General features: G+C 38.4%; 2 protein-coding genes across 2 annotated transcripts; one reads left to right on the top strand and one right to left on the bottom strand.

The window, feature by feature from the left end:
• The first annotated feature begins 7,218 nt into the window (after positions 1 to 7,218).
• Positions 7,219 to 8,154, top strand: LOC139037015 (olfactory receptor 10K1-like). The gene has a single exon (XM_070472859.1). The coding sequence runs from the start codon at positions 7,219 to 7,221 to the stop codon at positions 8,152 to 8,154; it is 936 nt and encodes a 311-aa protein (XP_070328960.1).
• A 14,708-nt stretch (positions 8,155 to 22,862) lies between these two features.
• On the bottom strand, positions 22,863 to 23,807 carry LOC110139288 (olfactory receptor 5P4). Its single transcript, XM_020896947.2, has one exon. It carries the CDS (start codon positions 23,799 to 23,801, stop codon positions 22,863 to 22,865), a length of 939 nt encoding a protein of 312 aa, XP_020752606.2. The 5' UTR covers positions 23,802 to 23,807.
• Positions 23,808 to 27,597: the final 3,790 nt, after the last annotated feature.

Here is a 27,597-nt window from a genome sequence, read left to right as displayed (position 1 = left end):
AACAGTCTTATGGACCCAGTGGGGGGGAGGAGAGAATGGGATGAATGGAGAAAGTAGCATAAACATATATATATACTACATGTGTAAAATAGATAGCTGGTGATATGTTACTGTATAACACGGGGAGTCCGGTCAGGCGCTCTATTATGACTTAGAGGAGTGGAGTAGCAAGAGGGGAAAGAGGCTCAAGAGGGAAATAATTATGGCTAATTTGCATTGTTGTATGGCAGAAACCATCACAACACTTTAAAGAAATTTTCCTCCAATTAAAAATTTTTAAAATTATAATTAAAAATCAATCAGGTAGAAGTGCAGTATTCCCTGAAGTAGACCGTTATGTATGATTATAGTAACAAAACCAGCAAAAAACAAAGGTTAAAGTCAGTGAAACAGACCCATCATGGGGTCAGAATTGGCTCTTCCCTGCAACATTTTCTTATACAACAGTAGATACTACAAACTCTCTAGGTAGTGTGTATGCAGATACTAATGGTATAATTGCTTCAGAATGACTTTATGTCTTCAAAATTTCATGAAGTACTGGAAAAAATTTTGAGCGGCACTGCAGCAAATGGAGATTTCAATTACAATGGATTTTCCTCTTCAGCAAGGTCTTCTGTAGAATATTTACTTCATGAGAATGCTGTCATCAGAATCATTCTATGTGTTCTTTTTCTTTTCCATCTTTCTTCTGACTGATTCCCTAGGCAATACCCTGTATGACTGGCCTCTCCCTAGCCTTGTGTATAGGACAGAATACCTGTGGGACTTGGTATTAAGTAGGACTTTTTAAAAAAATATACAATCATCCACATTCCAAAATATATTTGAAGAAGTTGAATTTCAATTACTTGATTTTTTTTCAAACAAATAAGAACAAACTTTATTGAATAGTCAAGATGCTACCTCAGAATAAAAACAATGTTTTGTGAATGTCACAGTGAGTTCTGGGTCCACAGAGAACAATCTTCCTGGTATTTAATGGAAAGGAAGAAACTCCCAAGTAGTGTCTAGGGGCAATGGTCTCAGGTGACCATAAAATTCTTATTAAAATGTGCGTGAAACTTAGCTCCAGCCATGAGGAATAGAGAAGACTCTACAGTATTATTATAAGACACTTTGTAATTTCAGGTATAGAGTTAATGCATCACAGACATTCAAAGGGCAAAGTGGCCTAAAAATTTACACCAAGTGACGTTAGAAAAAAAAACTGTAGACAAATGTGAATGAGCCGTGACTTCCTCATTCAAGTTAATGTTTTCTTCTTTTTAACAGATTGGCAGTGATTCCTCTTTGGCATTGAGATAGGATTTTATTTTATATTTTTATTTTCCATAAACATTGTGCTCAGTCCACTAATAATAAACAAATAGATGTATGTGTTAATAGAAGATACTGAAAATAATAAGAGTCAAATTGGACTGGAGATAAATACTGTTGTTCTGCTATTCCACATGGACAACAGCAATGAGAGAAGTTTAGAAAGCTGCAAACTGAGAACAGCTTACAAACTTCAGACCAAAGTGAAGTGTGTGGAGAAAGACTGACTTCACAAAGCTAACTCAGCAGAAGAGTAGGTACCACGTTACAAGGCTGTGTGTGAACAGGTCAGTATTGCTGACCTGTTTGTGATGTTTTAATAAATGAACTAGCAGGAACTGGGTACTTGTCATCTGATCGGTCTATATGCACAACATTGTCACTATGCAAGGAGGTATGTTTAAGGACATTTACAGAGGAGAGAAATGCTCATCAGGGATTTTGAACTATGCACTTTTGTAAGTAATAGAAGCAGAGGTTGAATTTGATCACAGGCCTTTCTAACTCTCCTCTATCAACTATCCAATTACAAAAATACACTCCTGTATAATCCTAGATCTAATCTCAAGGCTAATTACGTGACTTCATTCTAATAGATACAGTTAAACAGGAAAGAGTAAAGAAAAACATGTATAAAATTCCTATGTCATTTCCATTATTTAATTGTAAATTTTACTGTAAGTAAACAATTGGCAATTGAATTTTTTGCGTTTTCCTCCCCCATCTCCATTTTTCCTTTGACTATTCAGTGTGGCCATTTGGTTTCATAATTAAGTAGTTGTGATTTATGTAACACAACAAGCATTCCTTTGGTGGGTCTAATATATAGGCTCATTGAAAGAAGTAAGGAAATAAATTTTCATCCATCTACAAAAGTCATTTTTAACTAGAAGAAGCATAAGCATCGTGAAACTTGAATTGTGTAAATTTTGTTAAATTTTCTATCAAAATTCATATCTATTACTCAGTAAAGCATACTCCTTGATCTTCTCATTTAAAATATTGGTATCTTTCCTAAAAAATACAGGAAAACTGACTCAAAGTTGATTTTCATTTTAGTTGAGTTGGAAGAAAGTTAAATGCATTTTTTTTAAAGACTTGGTGGTAAATATTTACTGTTTCTCCAGCTTTAAATGCTACCCCATGAACAGAAATTAAGTGGAACTGCCAGAAAATTCCTCTTGTTCAGCCTGGAAGGGAATGATGAGTGACATAGTGGTTCCAGTAGCCCCTAGGCTGGCCATGGTTTTGATGTACCTCTTGAGATTTATATTGGTTTACAGGGTCCGTTGTCCAGGATTTTGATATGGTGAGGAAACAAGAGAGTCTGAAAGGTGACTTAAGAAAGAACCTTAAAATTTCTGCAAGTCTCACTGCCATCTCAAAGAAATTAGGCTTACTAAATCTGCTAGATCTCTCTGCAAGGATGGGTAATGGCCAAACTGGGAAATTGGTTTTTCAGGTAAATAAATCGATTATGTCCCTTTTAGTCTATAGAAGTGGTCTAGCCCAAGGAGGATGAATTTATCACAAAATGCTGGGCCAGAAAAGAACTCCCTCAAATTCTGTCCCTTGGAGAGTGACCAGAAGTAATGGGAATATTGTCATATTGACATGTTTTCAATCACTAGCTCCCTTGAGTGTTATGAGAAAAATAGGTTTTATGAGTATAAATGGGAAAAGGAAGTAACAGAGTCACAGTGGTAGTTTATGAAATCCTAGACATGCCAACTTTTTTCTAGTTTGGTTTTTTTTTTTTTCTCTTCTTGGAAAGACCTAACAGAAACTTGGGATGGACGTGAGTGAGGTCATATAACTTTCAAGAAGGCTCCTTTAGTGATTTTGATACGCTCCCTACAATAGGAGCATGCGTGTGTGTGCTAAGTTGCTTCAGTTGTGTCAGACTCTTTGCGACCCAGTGGACTGTAGCCCACCAGGCTCCTCTGTCCATGGGATTCTCCAGGCAAGAACACTGGAGTGGGTTGCCATGCCCTCCTCCAGGGGATCTTCCCGACCCAGGAATCAAACCTGCTACTCTATGTCTCCTGCATTGGCAGGTGGGTTCTTTACCACTCATGCCACCAGGAGCAGTTATGGCAACTGTGTCTTATTTGATGCCACAGAAAGTGAAGTATATTGTCCAGGTCAGAAAGCAATAATACTTTTTGCTTTGTTCCAAGCAAACCATTCCTAGAATTTAGAGGGATTTTGGGGGAATGAGGCCTGGGTAGAATATGAAGTACACTTTATTCATTAAACAGGCATATATTAAATAGTTTTGTATGCACTTTTTTTAATTTGCTGAGTCTTGCATTTATTTATTTTAACTAATTTCATTTCTAGTTCCCTATTATTTTGCTTGTCTTTTTAAAAATTAAACTATAGCTTATTTAAAATATTGAGTTAGTTTGAGGCATACAGCTTCAGATTCTTTCCCATTATGGGTTACTGCAAGATATTGAATATAATTCTCTGTGCTATACAGTAGGTCTTTGTGTTTATCTATTTATAATAGTATGTATTTGTTAATCCCAAACTCCTAATTTATGCCTCCCTTTTTGGTTACCGTAAGTTTGTTTTCTGTGCCTATATCTGTGAGTCTATTTCTTTTTTGTAAATAGTTCATCTGTATCTTTTAAAATATTCTACCTGTAAGTGGTACCATATGATATCATCTCTTTTTTGGGACATGCTTTACTTATGGCTGCACTGGGTCTTTGTTGCTGTATGCAGGATTTCTCTAGTTGTGGAGAGAGGAGCTACTCTCTAGTTGCGGTTTCTCAATGCAGTGGCTTCTCTTGTAGAGCACAGGGCTCCGTAGTTGTGATTGCTGGCTCCAGGGTGCATGGCTTCCGTAGCTGTGGCCCAGGGGCTCATGAGTTGTGGTTCACAGGCCCTAGTGTGTGCAGGCTTAAGCAGTCGTGGTACATGGGCTCAGCAGTTGCAGTGCACAAGCTCTAGAGCACAGGCTCAGTAGTTGTGGCACATGGGCTTAGTTGCTCTGAGGCACGTGGAATCTTCCCTGCCCAGGGATCAAACCCATGCTTCCTATATTGGCAGGCGATTCTTATTCATTGCATCAAGGAGGTCCTTTATCTTTCTCTTTCTCACTTACTTCACTTAGCACATAATATTCTGAAGGTCCATCCACGTTGCTGTGAATGACATTATTTCATTCTTTTTTATGACTGAATAGTATTCCATTGTGTGTGTGTGTGTGTGTGTGTGTGTGTGTGTATACACACATAGCACATCTTCTGTATCCATTCATCTGTTGATGGACATTTAGGTTGCTCCCATATCTTGGCTATTGTAAATGGTGCTGCTATGAACACTGGGGTGCATATGTCTTTTCAAATTAGCATTTTTGTTTTTTTGGAGTATATACCTAGGAGTGGAGTTGTTGGGTCATATGGCAGTTCTATTTTTAGTTTTTTGAGAAACTTCTATACTGTTTTCCACATGGTTGCACCAATTTACATTTAAGGAGGTGACGTTTAAGCTGGTTTGGAACAAAGGCTGTGGTTTAAGAAGCGCAGAGGGAGAACATTGCAATTAGAGCAACAACGTGTATCTGTGTATACAGTAGGAGAGCCACCAAGGGGCACTCCATGCTTGGGGGACAGTGGGATGCTTATCACATAGAGGAATTTAGTGGCAGAAGATGAGATGGACAGGTAAACCTTGAATGCCATGCGAGGGCATTGGCATTTGCAGAACAATTTTTAACCTACTAGTTAAGAAGATCTACACCCGAGTAACTGTCTGGGTATAAATGCCAACTCCTCCTTTAGCAAACTTTATCACCTTCACAATTAACCCTCTAGACTATAGTTTCCTTATCTCAAGCATGGACACAATACTACTTTTTATCCTGTGAGGTATTTAAGAGGCTATGTGAGAGAGGTGTTCTGGGTACATTAGAAAGTGTTAGTCACTCAATCATGCCTGACTCTTCGTGACCCCATGGACTGTAGCCTGCCTGGAATTCTCCAGGCGTACCGGGGTGGGTGTGGGTGTGTTAGTCGCTCAGTCGCTCTTTGCAACCCCGTGGACTCTAGCCCTCCAGTCTCCTCTGTCCATGTAATTCTCCAGACAGGAATACTGGAGTGGGTTGCTATTCCCTTCTCCAGGGGATCTTCCAGACCTCGGGGCTGAACCCAGGTTTCCTGCACTGCAGGCAGTTTCTTTACCGTCTGAGCCACCAGGAAAACCCCTCTGGATACATTGGCTATCTAGATATTTTTTAAGCATGTCAAGCTCATTCTCACCATGGGATCCTCGCAGTAGCTGTTTCCTGCCTGTATCATGTTTTACCCCTAGATCTTATATGGAGCATGCTTACCACATTCTAATTAGCAAAATGTCAGTTCCACAGAAAGGGCTTTCCTGACTCTATAGTCCAATGTAGCCACCCAGTCCCTCACTTCCATATCACTTTCCTTTAATTCTCTTCATGGCATTTTTCTCTTTCTGAGATAGGAAAGGTCATATGTGTCTTATCCTATATTTCCCATACAAAGAATTGACTAATACATTGTATACGGTAACTAAATATTTTTGGAATCAGTATGTTGAACTTTAGATAGTCAATTAAGCAACCCATACCTTGGTTTCAATTTTTGTAACATCAGGACTGAAATACTGCCACACATAATTGTCGGGAGAAATCTAGTGAGAAAAACACACAGAATTTTGTCCAGTGTATTTGAAATTATGAGTAAATACTGGTTACCTACATCATTGCCTTGTATATTTTTTGCCCAGTAATTCAGTACTTAAACAATGCACAAACTTTGCAGATAATGGTATATTTTCTGTTTTCTTCAAGCTTTGTGGATCCTGCAAAAATACTTTCCAGTGTGTTTCTACCAGTCTGTCTCCAATCTACAACTCCACACCAATGTCTTCTCACTGTTTTTCTTTCATTCCCTAACAACAATGCCTGAAACCAAGCTCCGTATTATTTGGAACATCTGTATGTTACTTTCATGCTGTCATCTCAAACACAGAGTAGATATTTTAACAACTGGAGACAACCTGAGGTAGTTGAGCTCTTACAAGAGCTATGCTGCAAAGAAGCCCTGTCCACCGGTATACCAGTTAGCTTTATGCTGGAAGTTTTCCTGAAAGCTCAAGAATTGATCAGAACATCATGAACCAGATGAGCCATCCAGGATTAGAATAGTCTCCATAACCATTTTGCCTCCATGATCTGCCTGAATGACAGATCATTATTGAACACTTCTGCTTCAGCTCATAGTTATGTACAGAAAATTAGTATACATTTCAAACTGGTGTTAAGCCTGAAATCCACTCATTCTTAAGTCCATTCACTGACATAATTGTCAGCCAAGCAGCCACTGCCTCCTGCAGAGCACCTCTAAGGATAGAATTGTTTTCCAAGAGTGTTTGGAAGCTATTCAAAAGTTTTTCCTTACATCTCTTTAATATTGATTCAGTCAACATTGTTAAGTACTTCTCTATGCCAAGTTATGATTAGACCACACATAAAACATTTTATATCCTTTACTCCTCATACTCTTGTAAGTGAGAAAATAAACATTTTCCATATTTCTCTCATTCTTGAAGATTCTGATTGTAGAAGCTGGAAAGGGGTGAGAAATTAGGGAGCTCCTAGAATATGTATTTGTGCCTACTCTATGGAATTTATATATACTCCCCTATGAGAATCTTTTTGTCATCACTCTGAGTCCTGATGTAGAATTAAGCCAACTACATTTAACTTCCATTTCTCAGGCTTTTTTGTTAAGAGTTGTCTTGTCAGTGTCTATGATTAAAGGCATCAGTACATCAGTACTTTCAGCAGACTTATCAGAGTCTCAGCCCCAAGAACCTCTATACCTTTGGAGGAGAGTTGCTACATACACCGAGAGAATGGGCAATCATACTACAGTGAGCGCATTCCTTCTGTGGGGGTTTTCCAGTTTCTCAGACCTGCAGGATCTCCTTTTTGTGATGGTTTTCTTCTCCCATGTGACCATTCTAGCTGCAAACACAGCCGTAATGGTGGCCGTCAAGCTCAATCACGGCCTTCACATCCCCATGTACTTTTTCCTCTGTGGCCTCTCCTTTTCGGAAACCTGTACCACTGTGGTAGTCATCCCTCGCATGTTGGTGGACTTGCTATCAGACAGTAAGTCCATTTCTATTCCTGAGTGTGCCACACAGATGTTTTTCTTCTTTGGCTTAGGAACCAACAACTGCTTCATCTTGGCCGCCATGTCCTATGACCGTTACACTGCTATTCACAACCCACTGCACTACTCCATCCTTATGACCCCTAAGATCTGCTTTCAGATGATGATGGCTTCTTGCATTACTGGGGTTGTGGTGTCACTGTGCATTGTCCTCATAGTATTCAACTTGTCTTTTTGTGACTCTAGCATCATCCAACATTTTTTTTGTGACATTACACCTGTAGTCTCCCTTGCCTGTGATTACACCATTTTTCAGAAAATGGTTCTTCTTGCCTTCACTGTCTTTGTGTTGGTGGGCAGCTTTATTTTAATTATGATTTCCTATGTATTCATTGGGTCCATAGTTATGAAGATGAATTCTGCTAAGGGGAGGTATAAGGCCTTCTCAACTTGCTCCTCCCACCTCATTGTGGTGTGCATACACTATGGTTTTGCTGGCTTTGTCTATTTGAGGCCCAAGAACAGTGACTCATTCCGTGAAGATATGCTGATGGCTGTGACATATACAGTGCTGACACCTCTGCTTAATCCCATTGTTTACAGTCTAAAAAACAAAGCAATGCAAACAGCCCTAAAGAAAGTACTAGACAATATATGTAGGTTTCCCCCTTAGATAGTAAATAAAAGAGCCCTGAACACTTCTAAAATTTGTATAGTGCAAGCATTGATAAATAAAAGTAGAGAAAGTGAAGTTCTTTTTGTTCAGTCGATAAGTTGTGTCTAATTCTTTGCGACTCCATGGACTGTGGCACACCAGGATCCTCTGTCCTCACTGTCTCCCAGAGTTGGTTCAAATTCATGTCTATTGAGTCGATGATGCTGTCTAACCATCTCATTCTCTGCCACCCTCTTCTCCTTTCACCTTCAATTGGAGTATTTCCAATGCAAATCACCACTTTGTTATACAGAGCAATTAAAATGTGTTCTAATGACTAATATGCTCTGGTCTTACTCCTTTTCTGCCATAAAACTAGACGTAGTTTTAAAATATTTTTAAACAAAATATTTAAAATTTTTATTACATACATAGGTATACATACATATATCTGCACGTGTGTGCATGTGTGCTTAGTCACTCAGTTGGTCTGACTCTGAAAGGTTGTTGCTGAATGAAAAGACGCTGGGATTCTTGGCCTCCGGAGGAGAAGAATTCAATCCAGGGCCAGAGACGAGGCTTGATTGCTCAGAGCTTTTGTGTAATAAAGTTTTACTAAAGTATAAAGGAGATAGAGAAAGCTTCTGACATAAGCATCAGAAGGGGGCAGAAAGAGTAACTTCCTGCTAGTCTTCAGCTGGGTGTTATATAGTCACTAGCAGTCTGTTAATGAAAGAAAGGAATGTCTTAAAACTCAGAATGGCACCAGGCCCCTCATCAATAAGATGCATTTTGGGATAATCTTGGCACCAGATGATTCATCTCGGACCATAAAATGATTGACTGAATCTTGTAGAAGGGCAGAGTACCATACAAATAGTTTCATTTACATAGATTAGGGAAACAATATCTGAGTATAACATACTGGTTTGTCAAGTAGGTTCTGAGCCATTAGGCGGAAACGACTTGAAGACAGAGTCTGGGGTAAATGTATAGTATATTAACATATCTTAAGACAAACATTTCCATAGGAAAAATGCATTGGTTAACTCAAGATTTGAGAATATTTAACTTCAGGTGAAACCAGGTGTCATTATGGCAACACAGTATTTTAAGAGAAATCTCCTTTTAAATTTGTATAGAGAAGGAAAAAAATATAGCTAGTTTGTTTCCTCCTGCCCCTTAAGAGAGAAAAATGTCTGACACTTGCAGCCTATTTCCTCCATTTGGAGACCCCTGGCCTTCCTGCCTGTTACCCTCTCAACTCTTTACAAAACCATGGACTGTAGCCCACCAGGCTTCTCTGTCCATGGGATTCTCTAGGCAAGAATAATGGAGTGGGTAGTCATTCCATTCTCCAAGGTATCTTCCTGGCCCAGGGGTCAAACCCAGATCTTCTGCAATGCAGGTGAAGTCTTTATCATCTGAGCCATCACAGAAGCCCAGTTATATGCATATACACAAACATATATGAATGTAGTAAGTGTATCAAAATGTTTTAGAATATTTTATTTTCTTTTTTTATTTAGGTATAGATGATTTGGGAATACTATATTTTTCATAATTTTGGTTCCTTTGGAGAAGGAAGAAAATTATATTAAAAAGGATAAGAGAGAATGAAAGAGGGGGAGAGAGAGAGCAAGAGAGAAAGAGAGGAAAGGAAGATCAGTAATTTACATAATCAAAAAAGGAGAAAGCACAAGCACAAAAATTTAGTGTTGAAATGAGTGAAAGACCACAGTACAGAGAAATTTTAAAACACTTTAATACCCCAAAAGGGAGAAGATATATGTATATATAGGCTGATTCATTACCTGTACAGTAGAAACTAACACAAATTTGTAAAACAACTGTACTTCAATAAAAATGAAAAGTTTGGAGTATAGTCGCTTCACAATGTTGTTAGTTTCCACTGTACAGCAAAGTAAAACAGCTGTACATATATCTCCCTTTCTTTTAGATTTCTTTCCCATTTAGGTCACCACAGAGCACCGAGTACAGTAGGTTCTCATTGGTTACCTATTTTCTATGCATCAGTAGTATATATATGTCAGTCCCAGTCTCCCAATTCACCCATCACCTTTTCCTCCTTGGTATCCATACATTTGTCTCTCTGTCTGTCTCTCTATTTCTGTTTTGTAGATAAGATTGTGTATACCATTTTTTTTCCAGATTCTACATATATGTGTTAATGTACGATATTTGCTTTTCTTTTTCTGACTTACTTCAACTCTGTATGACAGTCTCTAGGTCTATCCATGTCCTTACCAATGACCCAATTTTGTTCCTTTTTATAGCTAATATTCTATTATGTATGTATACCACATCTTCTTTCTTTATTTCTCTGTTGTTGGATATTCAGTTTGCTTCCATGTCTTGGCTACTGTAAATCATGCTGTAATGAACATCGGGTGCATGTGTCCTTTTGAATTATGGTTTAATTATTTAATTAATATTAAATATAATATTTAATATTACATTATAAACATTTTATATATTTATAATATTTTATATATTTATAATATTCAATATTTAATATTTAAAATAAATTTTTAAATAAATTAAAAAATAAATTTTAAAATAAATAAAATAATAAAATAAAATTTAAAAATAAAATAAATAGCATCAAAACATGTATATTATCTAGAGTAAAACAGATCACCAGCCCAGGTTGGGTTCATGAGACAAGTGCTCGGGCCTGGTGCACTGGGAAGACCCAGAGGGATCGGGTAGAGAGGGAGGTGGGAGGGGGGATCGGGATGGGGAATACATGTAAATCCATGGCTGATTCATGTCAATGTATGACAAAACCCACTACAATATTGTAAAGTAATTAGCCTCCAACTAATAAAAATAAATTTTAAAAAATTAAAATAAATAATATAAATGAATAGAATAAATATAAATACATTTATACTTAATATTATAATATTAACTATAATATTAATTAATAATTTAATTATTAAAAATAATGATTTTCTCTGGGTATATGCCCAGAGAAAATTAATTTTAAAAAACTAAAAAGTGAAAGGAAAAAAATAAAATATTTGTTTAACTCTATTCAAAGAAATAAGGAAACTAAGTGGGAATGAATGAATTTCTGAAAAAAATAAAGTGATGAAAGTTACTTCAAAACTAATATGCACTTTTAGTATGTCAAATTCCAGGAATAATACAGATACCTGTCAAAGAGCTATTCTTTTCAGCCCCAGCAAAGAAGTATGCTAGATGATTCCATAATGGACTTCCACAAGTCCTCAAAAAGCAAATAATTGAAATGCTGAGTTAGAGCATAGACAAAGATAAATAGCTTTGAATTTATGCAAACCACAGAGGTGGAAGGTGCTGTAAATAGCTGAATCTGAGGCCACTTGTAATAAGGGAGAGGCTGTGGGGAGGGCTAGGCATCTGAGGCCACACTGTCTAATAGCACATCCATATGCTGAGTACATTCCCAATGTTGTAGCTGGACTGAGGGACTGAAATGGGAGACAGAATCAAGGGGCTGGTGGCAAAGTCCTTAATAAATAAGAAGAAACTGGGTGGTTAATAAAGGACTCTGAGGAAAAATTGGTATATTGTTTCATTGCTGGATAGTATTGGTGTCAATAAGTGAAATATTATGTCATGAAGATTGCTGGTAAATGATTTAGCAATGTGGTGAGGGGCTAGGAGAATGTCAACATTGTGTGCAGGTGTCTGGGTGCTGTAGAACTGGGAAGTGAGCAACTTCTCTTCAGTAGAGCTGAGAAGTCCCCTCCTTGGATAGCTAGGTTTGGTTTAGATGAAGAGGTAGATCATGTACTTTGTGAGAAGTTGATAGGTGGAATAGAAAGAAGATTTCAGAATCAAAGTTAAATTTATAGGAGAAAGCTTAGCAAGGAAAGAGAATTTTGAAGAGACAAAGCAGGAGTTGTGTATGAATGAGTTCTGGTGAAAAGAGCTCCCAAAAGGCTTGCAATTGGGATTCACATCACAGTTTCATTGATTGTAGGTAGTGTCAGAGACTATTGGGTCTGTGGTTCTCATTCTTTGCTCAACATTGAATTAAAGTTTGGCTAGAGGTTCTCTGTCCAGCCATTTCACAAACTTCATCATTCCATTTTCACAAATCTCCCTGCTAGTGTGAAAAATCTCTAACTCCTCATATAATTATCTAAACTTTTTATTTCATTAATTATTTTAAGTCCCCAAATTTTGACCAAATTGAATTTACCCCTGGGGTGCAAGTTTGGTTTAACATATGAAAAATCAACATAATATATCACAGAAACAGAATGAAAGCTAAAACCGCAAGATCAGATCAATAGATATGGCATATACACACAATGAAATGTTATTCAGTCATTAAAAAATTAAGAAAATGTTGCCATTTGTGACAACATGGATGTATCTGGAGACAAAGGAAGTTAAATACATAGTAGTAGAGAATAGAATAGAATACCCTCCCAGGGTTGGTGTGGTAGGGGGAATGGGAAGATGTTGGTCAAAGGGTACAAAGTTACAGTCATGGAACATGAATAAATTCTAGAGATTGAATGTACAGTATTACAACTATAGTTCACAACACTCTATTTTATACTGGAAATTTTCCAAGAGTCAGTTTACTCTTATCACACCTAAAAAAGATAAGGAGATGTGAGGAGAAGAATATGTTCAGTTCAGTTCAGTCGCTCAGTTGTGTCCAACTTTGCAATCCTATAGATCATAGCATGCCTGGCTTCCTTGTCCATCACCAACTCCCAGAGTTTACTCAAACTCATGTCCATCGAGTTGTTAGCTTAGTTGTATTTATCAATTCACTATGTATATGTATGTCGAGACATCAGGCTGAACACTTTAAACACATACAATTTTTATTTTAAAAGTCTTAAAATTGTTTTAGAGGCTAAAAAGAACATGGCAACTAGCACTTTATATCATACCACTTGAATGGAAACCATTGTGTTTTTATGAAACATTTCTTTGATTGTTGTGAAAAATACATAACATATTCAACTTTTGTTTCCTCAGTTCATAAGCTAGTGCTAGGAATAAAGGAAACACTAAATAAATAATTCATTGATTAGAATTAATGTTTAACCAGCAGATACTTGTTGAATGCTTGCTCTGTACCAGACACTGTACTTTGAGTTAAGGATAATTAGTTCAACCTCCCACATTACTACTTTTACCCACCCACCAAAGTTTCTGCAACTACATTTCCAACTCTCAGTGACCAGTTAATTCCTTTTTCCCTTCATATCTCAGTTTAAATGTCATTTCCCCAGTAAAGCTTTTCTTGAGCCTCACAAATAAATGGATTTGCCAAATGATGTTAAGTAAAGTAGAGACAGAGCAAAAAGATACAACCTGGAGCTTTTGGTAGTGAGGTAGGGTGTACATAGAACTTTGAGGTCAAAGATGCCTGATACTTGTGAGGCCAAGATACTGGAGAGGACAAAGAAAAACAAAAACTATAGGGCAGTGAGCCTGATATCCTATGTAAAATTTCTCATTATGGAATTTGACTACTTAAAAGTTACACGTGGGTTGGTGAGATATCAAACACCAAGTGGAAGTCAGCTTATGAGAACTTGAAGATCTTAGCAGAGATTTGGGAATTTTGCAGCGTTGGTTTGATAGAGTTTGGTAGATAGGCTTTTTAAGGTAGAGGGGACCCATCAGTTTAGTTCAGTTGCTCAGTCTTGTCTGACTCTTCGAGACCCCATGAATTGCAGCAAGCCAGGCCTCCCTGTCCATCACCAACTCCTGGAGTTTACTCAAACCCATGTCCATTGAGTCAGTGATGCCATCCAACCATCTCATCCTCTGTCATCCCCTTCTCCTCCTGCCCCCAATCCGTCCCAGCATCAGGGTCTTTTCCAATGAGTCAACTCTTCTCATGAGATGGCCAAAGTACTGGAGTTTCAGCTTCAGCATCAGTCCTTCCAATGAACACCCAGGACTTATCTCCTTTAGGATGGACTGGTCGGATCTCCTTGCAGTCCAAGGGACCCTCAAGAGTCTTCTCCAACACCATAGTTCAAAAGCATCAATTCTTCGGCACTCAGCTTTCTTCACAGTCCAACTCTCACATCCATACATGACCACTGGAAAAACCATAGCCTTGACCAGATGGATCTTTGTTGGCAAAGTGATGTCTCTGCTTTTTAATATGTTATCTAGGTTGGTCACAACTTTCCTTTCAAGGAGTAAGTGTCTTTTAATTTCATGGTTGCAATCACAATCTGCAGTTATTTTGGAGCCCCCCAAATTAAAGTCTGTCACTGTTTCCACTGTCTCCCCATCTATTTACCATGAAGTGATGGGACCAGATGCCATGATCTTAGTTTTCTGAATGTTAAGCTTTAAGCCAACTTTTTCACTCTCCTCTTTCAATTTCATCAGGAGGCTTTAGTTCATCTTCACTTTCTGCCATAAGGGTGGTGTCATCTGCATATCTGAGGTTATTGATATTTCTCTCAGCAATCTTGATTCCAGCTTGTGCTTCTTCCAGCCCAGCATTTCTCATGATGTACTCTGCATATATATTAAATAAGCAGGGTGACAATATACAGCCTTGACATATTCCTTTTCCTATTTGGAACCAGTTTGTTGTTCCCCATAGCACCGTATAATTTTGGGAGTCCTGAAATATTACACCTTAGGAGTAATTGCTACATCCTAGGAACAAGGTCAAGCCAGAGTTAGATCATCCCCGGCAAAGCACAACACCCAACCTACATTGGAAACACCACCAGTTTCTATTAGGATGCACCTTTAGGAATTATACTGTACATGGAGACATCAGTCCTTTATTTATTTGAATGACCCTGTTGGGCATTATTTTTTCATTTCCTGAAAGGGATCAAGCTAGTGCTTTATTTTCCTGCTAGAATAAAATTGAATACATTATGGAAGAAGATTAGCTCATCTAGAACCTCTAAAGTGTTTTTTTTTTCTTTTTAAAAAAACTTATCTATTTTTATGGGGAATACATGTAACTCCATGGCTGATTCATGCCAATGTATGACAAAATGCACTGCAATGTTGTGAAGTAATTAGCTTCCAACTAATAAAAATAAATGAAAAAAAATTAAATTAAAGTATAATTTAGCAACAGTGAAAAAAAACTTATCTATTTTTAATTGAAGGATAATTGCTTTACAATATTGTGTTGGTTTCTTCAAAACATCAGCATGAATCAGCCATAGGTGTACCTATGTTCTCTCCCTTTTGAACCTACCCCCCATCTCCCTCCCCATCCTAACCCTCTAGGTTGTTACAGAGCCTCAGTCTGAGTTCTCTGAGACATACAACAAATTCCCATTGGCTATCTATTTTTACGTATGGCTATGTATACATTTACATGTTACTCTCACCATACATCCCACCCTCTCCTTCCTCCCTCCTCCACCATGCCCATAAATCTGTTCTCTATGTCTGTGTGTCCATTATTGCCCTGTAAGTAGGTTCATCAGTACCATCTTATCAGTACCATCTTTCTAGATAAGTCATAGAGAATCTTCTGTGATTTATGTCATAGACTGTTCTGCCTATGTTTTTCTTTAAGAGTTTTATAATTTTTCATCTTAGATTTAGATCTTTAATCCATTTAGGGTTTATCTTTGTATATGGTGTTAAGTAGAAATGGAGTTCTTCTGAGAAGAACTGCAGTTCCTTAGAAGAAATGGAGTAGCCATCATAGTCAACAAGAGAGTCTGAAATGCAGTACTTGGATGCAATCTCAAAAATCACAGAATGATCTCTGTTCATTTCCAAGGCAAACAATTCAACATCACGGTAATCCAACCAGTAGTGCTGAAGAAGCTGAAGTTGAATGGTTCTATGAAGACCTATAAGACCTTCTAGAACTAACACCCAAAAAAGATGTCCTTGTCATTATACGGGACTGCAATGCAAAAGTAGAAGTCAAGAAACACCTGGAGTAACAGGCAAATTTGGCCTTGGAGTACAGAATGAAGCAGGGCAAAGACCAATAGGGTTTTGCCAAGAGAACGGACGGACCATAGCAAACACCCACTTCCAACAACACAAGCTATGACTCTACACATAGACATTACCAGATGGTCAATACCAAAATCAGATTGATTATATTCTTTGCAGCCAAAGACAGGAAAGCTCTATACAGTCAGCAAAAACAAGACTGGGAGCTGACTGTGGCTCAGATAATGAGCTCCTTATTGCCAAATTCAGACTTAAATTGAAGAAAGTTGGGAAAACCACTAGACCATTCAGGTATGACCTATATCAAATCCCTTACAGTTATACAGTAGAAGTGAGAAATAGATTTAAGGGACTAGATCTGGTAGAGTGCCTGATGAACTGTGGATGGAGGTTCATGACATTGTACAGGAGACAGGGATCAAGACCATCCCCAAGAAAAAGAAATGCAAAAAAACAAAATGGCTGTCTGAGGAGGCCTTACAAATAGCTGTGAAATGAAGAGAACCAAAATGCAAAGGAGAAAAGAAAAGATACACCCATTTGAATCACCCATTTGAATGCAGAGTTCCAAAGAATAGCAAGGAGAGATAATAAAGCCTTCCTCAGTGATCAGTGCAAAGAAATAGAGGAAAACAATAGAATGGGAAAGACTAGAGATCTCTTCAAGAAAATTAGAGATACCAAGGGAACATTTCATGCAAAGATGGGCTCGATGAAGGAAAGAAATAGTATGGACCTAACAGAAGCAGAAGATATTAAGAAGAGGTGGCAAGAATACACAGAAGAACTATACAAAAAAGATCTTCATGACTCAGATAAGCATGATGGTGTGATCACTCACCTAGAGCCAGACATCCTGGAACACAAAGTCAAGTGGGCCTTAGGAAGCATCACTACAAACAAAGCTAGCGGAGGCGATGGAATTCCAGTTCAGCTATTTCAAATCCTAAAAGATGATGCTGTGAAAGTACTGCACTCAATATGCCAGCAAATTTGGAGAACTCAGCAGTGGCCACAAGGACCAGGAAAGATCAGTTTTCATTCCAATCCCTAAGAAAGGAAAGGCCAAAGAATGTTCAAACTACCACACAATTGCACTCATCTCACACACTAGTAAAGTAATCCTCAAAATTCTCCAAGCCAGGCTTCAACAGTACATGAACCATGAACTTCTAGATGTTCAAGCTGGATTTAGAAAAGGCAGAGAACCAGAGATCAAATTGCCAACATCTATTGGATCATCGAAAAAGCAAGAGTTCCAGAAAAACATCTATTTCTGCTTTATTGACTATGCCAAAGCCTTTGACTGTGTAGATCACAACAAACTCTGGAAAATTCTTAAAGAGATGGAAATACCAGACCACCTTGAGAAATGGCTCCTGAGAAATCTGTGTGCAGGTCAGGAAGCAACAATTAGAACTGGACATGGACCAACAGACTTGTTCCAAGTCGGGAAAGGAGTATGTCAAGGCTGTATGTTGTCACCCTGCTTATTTAACTTATATGCAGAGTACATCATGAGAAATGCTGAGCTGGATGAAACACAAGCTGGAATCAAGATTGCTGGGAGAAATATCAATAACCTCAGTTATGCAGATGACATCACCCTTATGGCAGAAAGTGAAGAACTAAAGAGCATCTTGTGCATGCTTATATCAGTCGTGTCCAACTCTTTGTGACTTCATGGACTGTAGCCCTCAAGTCTCCTCTGTCCATGGGATTTCCCAGGCAAGAATGCTGGAGTGGGTTGCCATTTCCTCCTCCAGGGGATCTTCCCGACCCAACCTGCATCTCCTGCACTGGCGGGCAGATTCTTTACCACTGACTCACCTGGGAAACCCCATGAAATACATGATATATTAGTAAAAACATATCAAAAGTTATTCTTAACATCTGGGTGGTAAATGGTGCCATTACCTGTATTATTTATATCTGGAAACCTTTAGTGATGAAAAACATGGACTTATTAAAATAATTTAACCTATATTTTTGAACACTGCAATATTTTAAAAGTAAATGATATGATATAAAAAAATAAAATAAAATAAAGAGCATCTTGATGAAAGTGAAAGAGCAGAGTGAAAAAGTTGGCTTACAACTCAACATAGAAAACTAAGATCATAGCATCTGTTCCCATAAATTCATGCCAAATAGATGAGGAACAGTGGAAACAGTAAGATAGTTTATTTTGGGGGGCTCCAAAATCACTGCAGATGGTGACTGCAGCCATGAAATTGAAAGATGCCTGCTCCTTGGAAGAAAAGTTATGACCAACATAGACAGCACATTAAAAAGTAGAGACATTACTTTGCCAACAAATGTCCATCTAGTCAAAGCTATGGTTTTTCCAGTGGTCATGTATGGATGTGAGAGTTGGACTATGAAGAAAACTGTGCACTGAAGAATTGATGCTTTTGAACTGTGGTGTTGGAGAAGACTCTTGAGAGTCCCTTGGACAGCAAGGAGATCCAACCAGTCCATCCTAAAGGAAATCATTCCTGAATATTCATTGGAAGGACTGATGCTGAAGCTGAAACTCCAATCCTTTGGCCACCTGAAGCAAAGAACTGATTCATTAGAAAAGACCCTGATGCTGGGAAAGATTGAAGGTGGGAAGAGAAGGTTGGATGGCATCACTGACTCGATGGACATGAGTTTGAGTAAACTCTGGAAGTTGGTGATGGACAGTGAAACATGGTGAGTTGCAGCCCATGGGGTCACAAAGAGTTGGACACGACTGGGCAACTGAATTGAACTGACCTAGAATTCTACCTAAAATAGAAATCTCTCTCAAAAATGAGGGTATCATAAAGATTATTTTATGATTTAAAAAGTCTACTAAAATTCATCACCAGTAAACTTGCCTTGAAGTGAAAAAAATGTTTTTTTTAAAGCAGTAGTAAAACTAATGCAAGGTTTAAAGAAAGGAGTGAAGGACACCAAAAAGAATAAATATATAGGAACCTAGAGGAGGTACCCTAGGTGAGGGAATAGCTTTGTAGGTAGATGATGATACTGTCTTACCACTTCTATGGCCTCAGATTAAAACAGAAAAAAGAAAGAATACCCTCTTGTAGAACATAAAATAGCAACTTTGTTGAAGTATAATTTACATATGCACAATTTAGATATACTGGTTGATGACTTTTGGCAGATGTATACACTTTTGAAACCACCAACCCAGTCACAGTATACAATGATTTCCTCACCCCTGAGGAATTCTCTCTTGCCCCTTTGCTTCCAGTCTTCTCCAACACTCCACTACAGATAACTGTCTTATGGAATCTTGGAAATGTCAGTAATTTCATAAGTTCTAACCCACTTCAGATGAACATCTTCCTGAAATTTAAATAGATTAAGTGTCTTTAAATATCAGAACAATTCAGGATCTTTTACAGTTTCCCCAAGTTCAAATCCTGCCTTTTATTAACATGTAACAATCTACAACCCATAATAAGTAGGAAACTTCCCCCAAAAAATCATGCAGAGGATTTTTTTATTGTTCCCACAGGGGTGTCCTTGATCCTTAGTTTTGGGCATACAGTTTAGGAAAGACACTTTACCATTCCTGATATAATTTCCCCCACTTTTGGAGAGGCATCACTAGCGTAACACTACTATCTATGCCTTTGCTTCTTCTTCCTCTAGGAATAAATTAGCTGATGGTAAATTTTGAAGAGAAAACTGGATATGCGATTGTATTTATTTGTGAGGGCAGTGGTACCAAAATACCACAAATGAGCTATCTTAAGCAACATAATTAAGGTTTAATTCTGAACAGAATTAAGACTCATTGGAAAAGACAAGAATGCTGGGAAAGATTGAAGGCAGGAGAAGGGAACAACAGAGGATGAGATGGCTGGATGGCATCACCAACTCGATGGACATGAGTTTGAGCAAGCTCCGGGAGTTGGTGATGGACAGGGAGACCTGGCGTTGCAGTCCATGGGGTCACAAAGAGTCGGACACGACTGAGCGACTGAACTGACTAAGCAACAGAAACATATTGTCTCACAATTCTGGAAGCTAGAAGTCAAAGATGACTATGCCAGCAGAGTTTATTTCTTCCAAACACTGGGGGATCTGCTCTATGCTTCATGTTTAGCTTCTGGTGGTTTGCTGGCAATCTCTGAATTTTCTTAACTTGTAGAAGCATACCCATATTTCTTCCTTTATCTCCACATGATGTTCTTGCTGTCTGTTGTCTGTGTCCAAATTGTTCTTTTAAAAAGAAGGATAACAATCATATTGGATTAGAAGCCCAGCCTGCTCCAATATGACTTCATCTTAATTACGTCTGAAAGAACCCTGTTCCCAGTCTGAGGTACTGGTGGCTAGAATTCAACATATGAATTTTGGAGGGACACAGTTCGACCCATAACCATCTTAGCCCTCCATCTTCACCCTTTCTCTTGCGACTGAGCCTGGCTTCAGTGTTCTTGGCTACTCCTGGTCACGCCATAAGCTGATGGGTAAAGGCCTAACTCATTGGGGAGATCTGTTTCCATTACTTCCAGTGACAGAGAAGGAAAGAGGGTCAAATTCTGGGAATCAGGACCCAAAAATATATGTGTTCACACACACGTACCCCATTCTCTAATATAACTCTTTCATCCATACAGGTAATATTTTGCTCCCCCATATATCTTCTCTTTTTGTCATTTCCTTAGTTGATTTAGAATTTAGGATGAGAAGATGAGAATCAATGTATATCCTCCCCAATAAAGACTGGAGCAGTGCCACACCTCACTCCCTACATCTGGATGACTGCAGTGTTTGAATTCCCTTGGAGTGGAAAAATGAAGGAAGCAATCTCTGCATGGATTTATCATAATCTATCAGGGAGTGTTTAAGGGTCTACCCAAAGAGACTTAGATAGGAAGAGGTCAATGTGTGATGCATAGAAGGGAAGAGATGGAGCGGGAGCTGACCATTTTGATGGGTATGCAGTGAGGATCACCCCAAATTTGTTGGAGTACTAAACTTCAGAAAGATTTGTCATTTATTGAGGAAGGAACAGAGGAGAAGAAACAGTTTTGGGAAGAAGTCAGTGAGGGAACACTGAGTTTGAGAGTCTTGGAGAATAGGCCAGTGAAGAAGTTCATTGATCCTCCAAGGAAGGTTGTATTTGGAGATAGGGATACTGTCACACAGAATTTGTCTGACATTATTATTATGCTATAAATAAAATATATTAGCTAAAATATTAATCATAAGTCATCGTGAAAGGAGTATAGGAGGAAGGGCATTGGTTCAGAGGCAGCTGCCATAACCAAACTAGATCATAAGCACCTTTGAAAAAGGCAATGGAAGTAGTGACAATGGACAACTCCTTAAGTAATGGTACAAAATAGGTGGCAGATATTCTTTGCCTAAACCATGATTTCATATCTCCTAGGCCACCTCATGTGAAGAGTTGACTCATTGGAAAAGACCCTAATGCTGGGAGGGATTGGGGGCAGGAGGAGAAGGGGACGACAGAGGATGAAATGGCTGGATGACATCACCAACTCAATGGGTATGAGTTTGAATAAAGTCCGGGAGTTTCTGATGGACAGGGAGGCCTGGTGTGTTGCGATTCATGGGGTCGCAAAGTGTCGGACACAACTGAGCGACTGAACTGAACTGAACTGAGCTATCAACTGTTGTTAAAAGAAAGTCCCAAAAACCCAGTCTCCCACTCCATAGAAATGACAGTGTCCACACTGCCGCAGGATGGGCCTCGTCGTCCCCTGGTGACCGTGACACACCCTGGTGGCACGCCTGTGTGTGTCTGGCGTTGTCTGCATTGTGCTAGAGCGGAATGGGTGTCAGGCTATCACCATTCATACAAATTTTTAAAAAGAAACTTTTACCAAGGGAGCATCTTTGGACTCTCTGTTTTTAAAACCTTCTGAACCATGACTTGGAGCCGGCAGAGTAGGCTGTGGCTGTGGACTTCAGCACAACCATCAACATTGCTGTTCAAGAAATTTACAATTTACGTCCATTCCAAGTTGTAAATGCTAGTCTTTTTTTTTTTTCCAATAAAAAGACCATTAACTTAAAAAAAAAAAAAAAAGAAAAGAAATGACAGTGTCCAAAATCTTACTCTAGTAGCCATCTGCTAAGACGAGCTGTGAGAGGAGCCAGCTGAAATTTATACAGAGTTTCTTCTGTGCTATCCGGGTTAGTTTTCTTAATTGTCAAACAGAGGATTCATGATCTTTGCTCTGGCTCAAGTAAAGTAAAAATTAAAAAAAGCTTTTCTGAGACACTATCATCAATATTCCAAAAGTTGAATTATTCCTTTACCGAGGTAGAGCAGTACCTTTAAGGGTGTACCCTCAACTGCTGACTTGTCAACACTATAGCCTATTACATGGTGTTGATGAGAAGTTTCTTTCCCGAATGTTATCTTACAAGATGGTATACAATTAAATTTGATCATTGAGGCCTCTCTCAATTTAAATAGGATTCTATAATTGGCAAGTGGGATTTTAAATAGAAATTATTTTTCAAAAAAAAATTATTTTCAAAGGTGTTCTCAACTTGAAGAATCCGTATTTAGTTTTAACCAAGCAGACACCCATTTTAGTGATACACTTAACTTTATACATGGAAACATTGGTCTTTTATATTTACAGAAGCTTATCACTATAAAAGCAAAAAAGTTAGTGATGTATGTATGTGTATGTATGTTAGTCACTCAGTCGTGAGAAATATCAATCAAAATATCCAGCAAAAAATCCCCCAAATGAATAGTTTGTTATCTATAGATTTATATCTGATTTAATTCAGAAAAACCAGTGTATTCTAGCCACTAGTTTTCTCATAGCCTCTTTCACCTCCTTGTTCCTCAGACTGTAGATGAGTGGGTTCAACATGGGGACCACCACCGTGTAGATTACAGATGCCACTTTGACCTGATCAGCTGAGTAGCTCGACTTGGGCATAACATAAACAAATAAAACTGTCCCATAAAACAAAGTGACTGCAGTGAGGTGGGAGGTGCAGGTCGAAAAGGCCTTCTTCCTCCCCTCAGTGGAGCGCATCTTCAGGATTGAGTGGAGGATGTAGCTGTAGGACACAATTATGGTAAACAGTGTGCTTATGAGGACTGATGCTGAGGAGATGGCTGGGGATATCTCAGCAATATAAACATGGCCACAAGAAAGCTTCAAGAGTGGGAAGAGGTCACAGAAAAAATGATTGATTTTATTTGGTCCACAGAAGGAGAGATTCATCAAACAGCCGGTAAATGATGAAGCATTCATGCAACCACCCAAGTAGGAGGCCCCCAACAGGAGGAAGCAGACCACTGGGGACATCTGGGTGGAGTAGATCAGGGGAGAACAAATGGCCACATAGCGATCATAGGCCATGGTGGCCAGCAAGAAGCACTCTGTAGTCCCAAAGGCAACATCAGAGGCAAGCTGGACTATACAGCCAGTGATTGGGATGGTAGTTCTCTCTTTTAAGAAACTCATCAGCATGATTGGTGTAACTGATGTGGAATACCCAATGTCCACAAAGGCCAAATGGCTAAGGAAAAGGTACATAGGCGTGTGAAGCTGTGGGCTACTTCGGATTAGGATGATTATGCTGATGTTTCCCACTATGGTAACTACGTAAACTCCTAGAAAAATCACAAAGAAGATGGCACGTAGTGTCACATTATCCGTTAATCCCAAAATAATGAACTCTGTCACTGTTGTACGGTTTGCAGCCTCCATCTATTCATTTAACAGTGCCTATTGAAATCAGAACCAGAGGAGATTAAATTGACTGGAATGACCCCACATTTTATATGCATACCTAAGCATAACCTAAATATAATCTTATACATATTTCAAAAGGTAAATTTGCCTTATTTACAGAATATTTTGTGCACATAAGCTTTCTTTTCAGTTTCCATGAAAATATTAAAATTGAAGCCTCAGTTACCTTAGGAGTCAGCTATTTTATTCCTATGTGTATACCAAGGAATAAGTCTTACCTGTGTGCAAGGGAGATATGCAAAGGAATGTTTATGGCAATATTGATTGCAATAACATGAACTGTAAATAACATGAATGTTCATAGAAAGAGCAGCTCTTGATATTCCAGCCCCATCCTAAATATGCCTCTAGTCAGTAATCTCTGTCGTAGTAAATGCTATCTCCATTTATCCAACTGATCAGGCCAAAAAATGTGATGTTAACTTTGACATCTCTTTCTTCCTTGATCTTTTTCCTGGAATAAAAAAAAAAAATATCTGATAGCAAGAGCTAAAAGTTGTCCATGTTCAAGATGAAAAATGGAAGTAGAACTTTTACTGTTGTGAGCAAAACCTCCTGGATGTTTTGCAAAATCTTCCAGGACTTAACTTCTATACCATACCTTTTTATACTTCGGGATTGTATGAAGCAATACGAAGAGTCTAGATATTTTTATGGACAAGGATTAAATGCAAGAAAACTGGAAGATTTGGGAACTTGGGTTAGTTATGTTTTGGTTTCTTCAGTTCTATAAAGCAACTACAAAGAAGCAGGGGCATAAAATGAGGATGAGAGGAAGGGCTAGTTAGGGAGGCAGAGACAAAGTGAAGAAAGCTAGGAAACTGGACTGAAAGATTAGCACTTCATAATATTGCTCCCTTACTTCAAAATAAATCACACAGATCAAGGGCAGGTGAGAATATATTAAATACCTTCAGTCATTTCCATGACTCCTCTAATTTAATGATCAACATATTCTTATTAATAATTTGTTTTTTAAAAAACCTCTATTTTAAGGATTAAGAAAACATATAAGCTATGATAAACTTAGACAGTGTATTAAAAAGCAGAGACATAAATTTGCTGACAAAGGTCCATATAGTCAAAGCTATGGTTTTTCCAGTAGTCATCTATGGATGTGAGAGTTGGACGGTAAAGAAGGCTGAGAGCCAAAGAATGGATGCTTTCAAACTGTGGTGCTGGAGAAGACTGAGAGTTCCTTGGACTGAAAGGAGATCAAACCAGTCAATCTCAAGGAAAATCAACCCTGGATATTCATTGGAAGGACTGATGCTGAAGCTTCAGCTTCAATATTTTGCCCACCTGATGTAAAGAGCTGGCTCATTGGAAAAGACCATGATGCTGGGAAAGATTGAAGGCAGGAGGAGAAGGGCGTAACAGAGGATGAGATGGTTGGATGGCAGCAGCAACTTAATGGACATGAGTTTGAGCAAATTCTGAGAGATAGTGAAGGACAGGTAAACCTGGCGTGCTGTGGTCCATAGGGTAGCAAAGAGTCAGACTATTTAACAATTGAACAAAAACAAGAAAACATATATACATACAATCAGCAACCACACACATTTTACTCAGTGTTACATGTGAATCATGACAATGGCATGCTACAGTAAGAGTGGTACCAAGATTATGTGCAAGTGAAGTGTTGATTGCTCAGTTGCATCTGACTCTGCCACTCTATTAACTGTAGCCAGCCAGGCTCCTCTGTCCATGGAATTTTCTAGACAAGAATACTGGAGTGGGTAGCCATTCCCTTCTCCAGCGGATCTTCCCAATCCAGGAGTCAAATCTGGGTCTCCCAAATTGCAGACAGATTCTTGACTGTCTGAACCACCAGGGAAGGATTATGTGAGTGAGTGATCAAATTCTGGCCATTTAACTAGACAAACACCCAAACCTGAAATGAATTGTATATATTTAAAGAAAATAGATGTATGAAAGACACAAAAGTTTTGAAAGCTAAATATGAGTGCCATTGTGGAAGGCACAGTGACATGCAGAACACCATGGACTCTGGAGCCATGCAGACCTAGGATTCGTTTCTAGCTCTGCCTCTATCTGTTAAATCATAGGCATGTTATAAGAAATGTTTGCTCTTCTGTTTCCTTACCTGTGAAAATGAGAAAATAATACATACCTCATGAGATTCTTGGGTTAAGCCACATGATATTGGTGATTACTCATAGCACTGTTTGTACAACAAATGAATGCTCAGTTACTAATAATTGGCCTGAAATAAATAACTTATAATTTCTGATGCATAGAAAAGAATCAAATATTTCTGTGTTCTTAAAAAAGAACAAGTATGCACCAGTGATATATCCACCGCAACACTAGAGTTCAAGGATTTGTTGCTGTATAGCAAGGCATATTTAAGTGAGGTTGGTGTCATTTGGGATAAGGCCCAAATCATCTATGTCACCCCGTAATTACTAATTAATTATTTGTTTTGGAAATCTACTTTGAGAATCCATTGGGATAGAGAAATTATAGGTATACATCTACTGGGACAGAGAAATAATGTGTAAACATAATTACGTAAAAATGTATGAATAAAATATTTTCTCAATACCTTCAGGTTCTATTTATTTTTTGGTTAAATGGAAAAAATGAAAATTTTGATTTCATTAAATTAAAAAACATAACATTTTACTATCCTTGAAGTTGATTATTAGATCAATATGACTAATAATGTTGTGACAATTTATGGTTCTGAAATGCGGCTATTAACAGTGGTCCAGGTTTTCATATCACCTGTATTTAATAATTTGGGCTTGTTAGTACAATTTAGTTTACAAACATACATCTAATTGAATTGGAGTACTGTACTCCAATTTTATCAACATAAAAAGTGACACATATTTTTATTTATTTTTCCAAACTATTTTTATTAGTTAGAGGCTAATTACTTTACAATACTGTAGTGGTTTTTGCCATACATTGACATGAATCTGCCATGGATTTACATGGCATTTACATCCCCATCCTGAATCCCCCTCCCACCTCCCTCCCCATCCCATCCCCCTGGGTCATTCCAGTGCACCAGCCCCGAGCACTTGTCTCATGCATCCAACCTGGACTGGTGATCTGTTTCACACTTGATAATATACATGTTTTGATGCTGTTCTCTCAGATCATCCCACCCTCACCTTCTCCCATAGAGTCCAAAAGTCTGTTCTATACATCTGTGTCTCTTTTTCTGTCTTGCATATAGGGTTATCATTACCATCTTTCTAAACTCCATATATATACATTAGTATACTGTATTGGTGTTTTTCTTTCTGGCTTACTTCACTCTGTATAATGGGCTCCAGTTTCATTCATCTCATTAGAACTGAGTCAAATGAATTCTTTTTAATGGCTGAGTAATATTCCATGGTGTATATGTACCACAGCTTCCTTACCCATTCGTCTGCTGATGGGCATCTAGGTTGCTACCATGTCCTGGCTATTATAAACAGTGCTGCGATAAACATTGGGGTACACGTGTCTCTTTCAGATCTGGTTTCCTCAGTGTGTATGCCCAGGAGTAGGATTGCTGGGTCATATGGCAGTTCTATTTCCAGTTTTTTAAGGAATCTCCACACTGTTCTCCATAGTGGCTGTACTAGTTTGCATTCCCACCAACAGTGTAAGAGGGTTCCCTTTTCTCCACACCCTCTCCAGCATTTATTGCTTGTAGACTTTTGGATAGCAGCCATTCTGACTGGCGGTGACACACATTTTTAAAAATCGTATGAGTTTTCCATATGTA

The sequence above is a fragment of the Odocoileus virginianus genome, chromosome 10, assembly GCF_023699985.2.
Source record: "Odocoileus virginianus isolate 20LAN1187 ecotype Illinois chromosome 10, Ovbor_1.2, whole genome shotgun sequence".
NCBI classification, from domain to species: Eukaryota; Metazoa; Chordata; class Mammalia; order Artiodactyla; family Cervidae; genus Odocoileus; species Odocoileus virginianus.
Note: the sequence above shows the minus strand (reverse complement) of the source record. Positions and strands in the feature narration are given on the sequence as shown.

Coding starts and splice junctions, on each gene's coding strand:
- LOC110139288 (XM_020896947.2), bottom strand. CDS start 23,801: ATGGAGGCTGCAAACCGTACAACAGTGACAGAGTTCATTATTTTGGGA.
- LOC139037015 (XM_070472859.1), top strand. CDS start 7,219: ATGGGCAATCATACTACAGTGAGCGCATTCCTTCTGTGGGGGTTTTCC.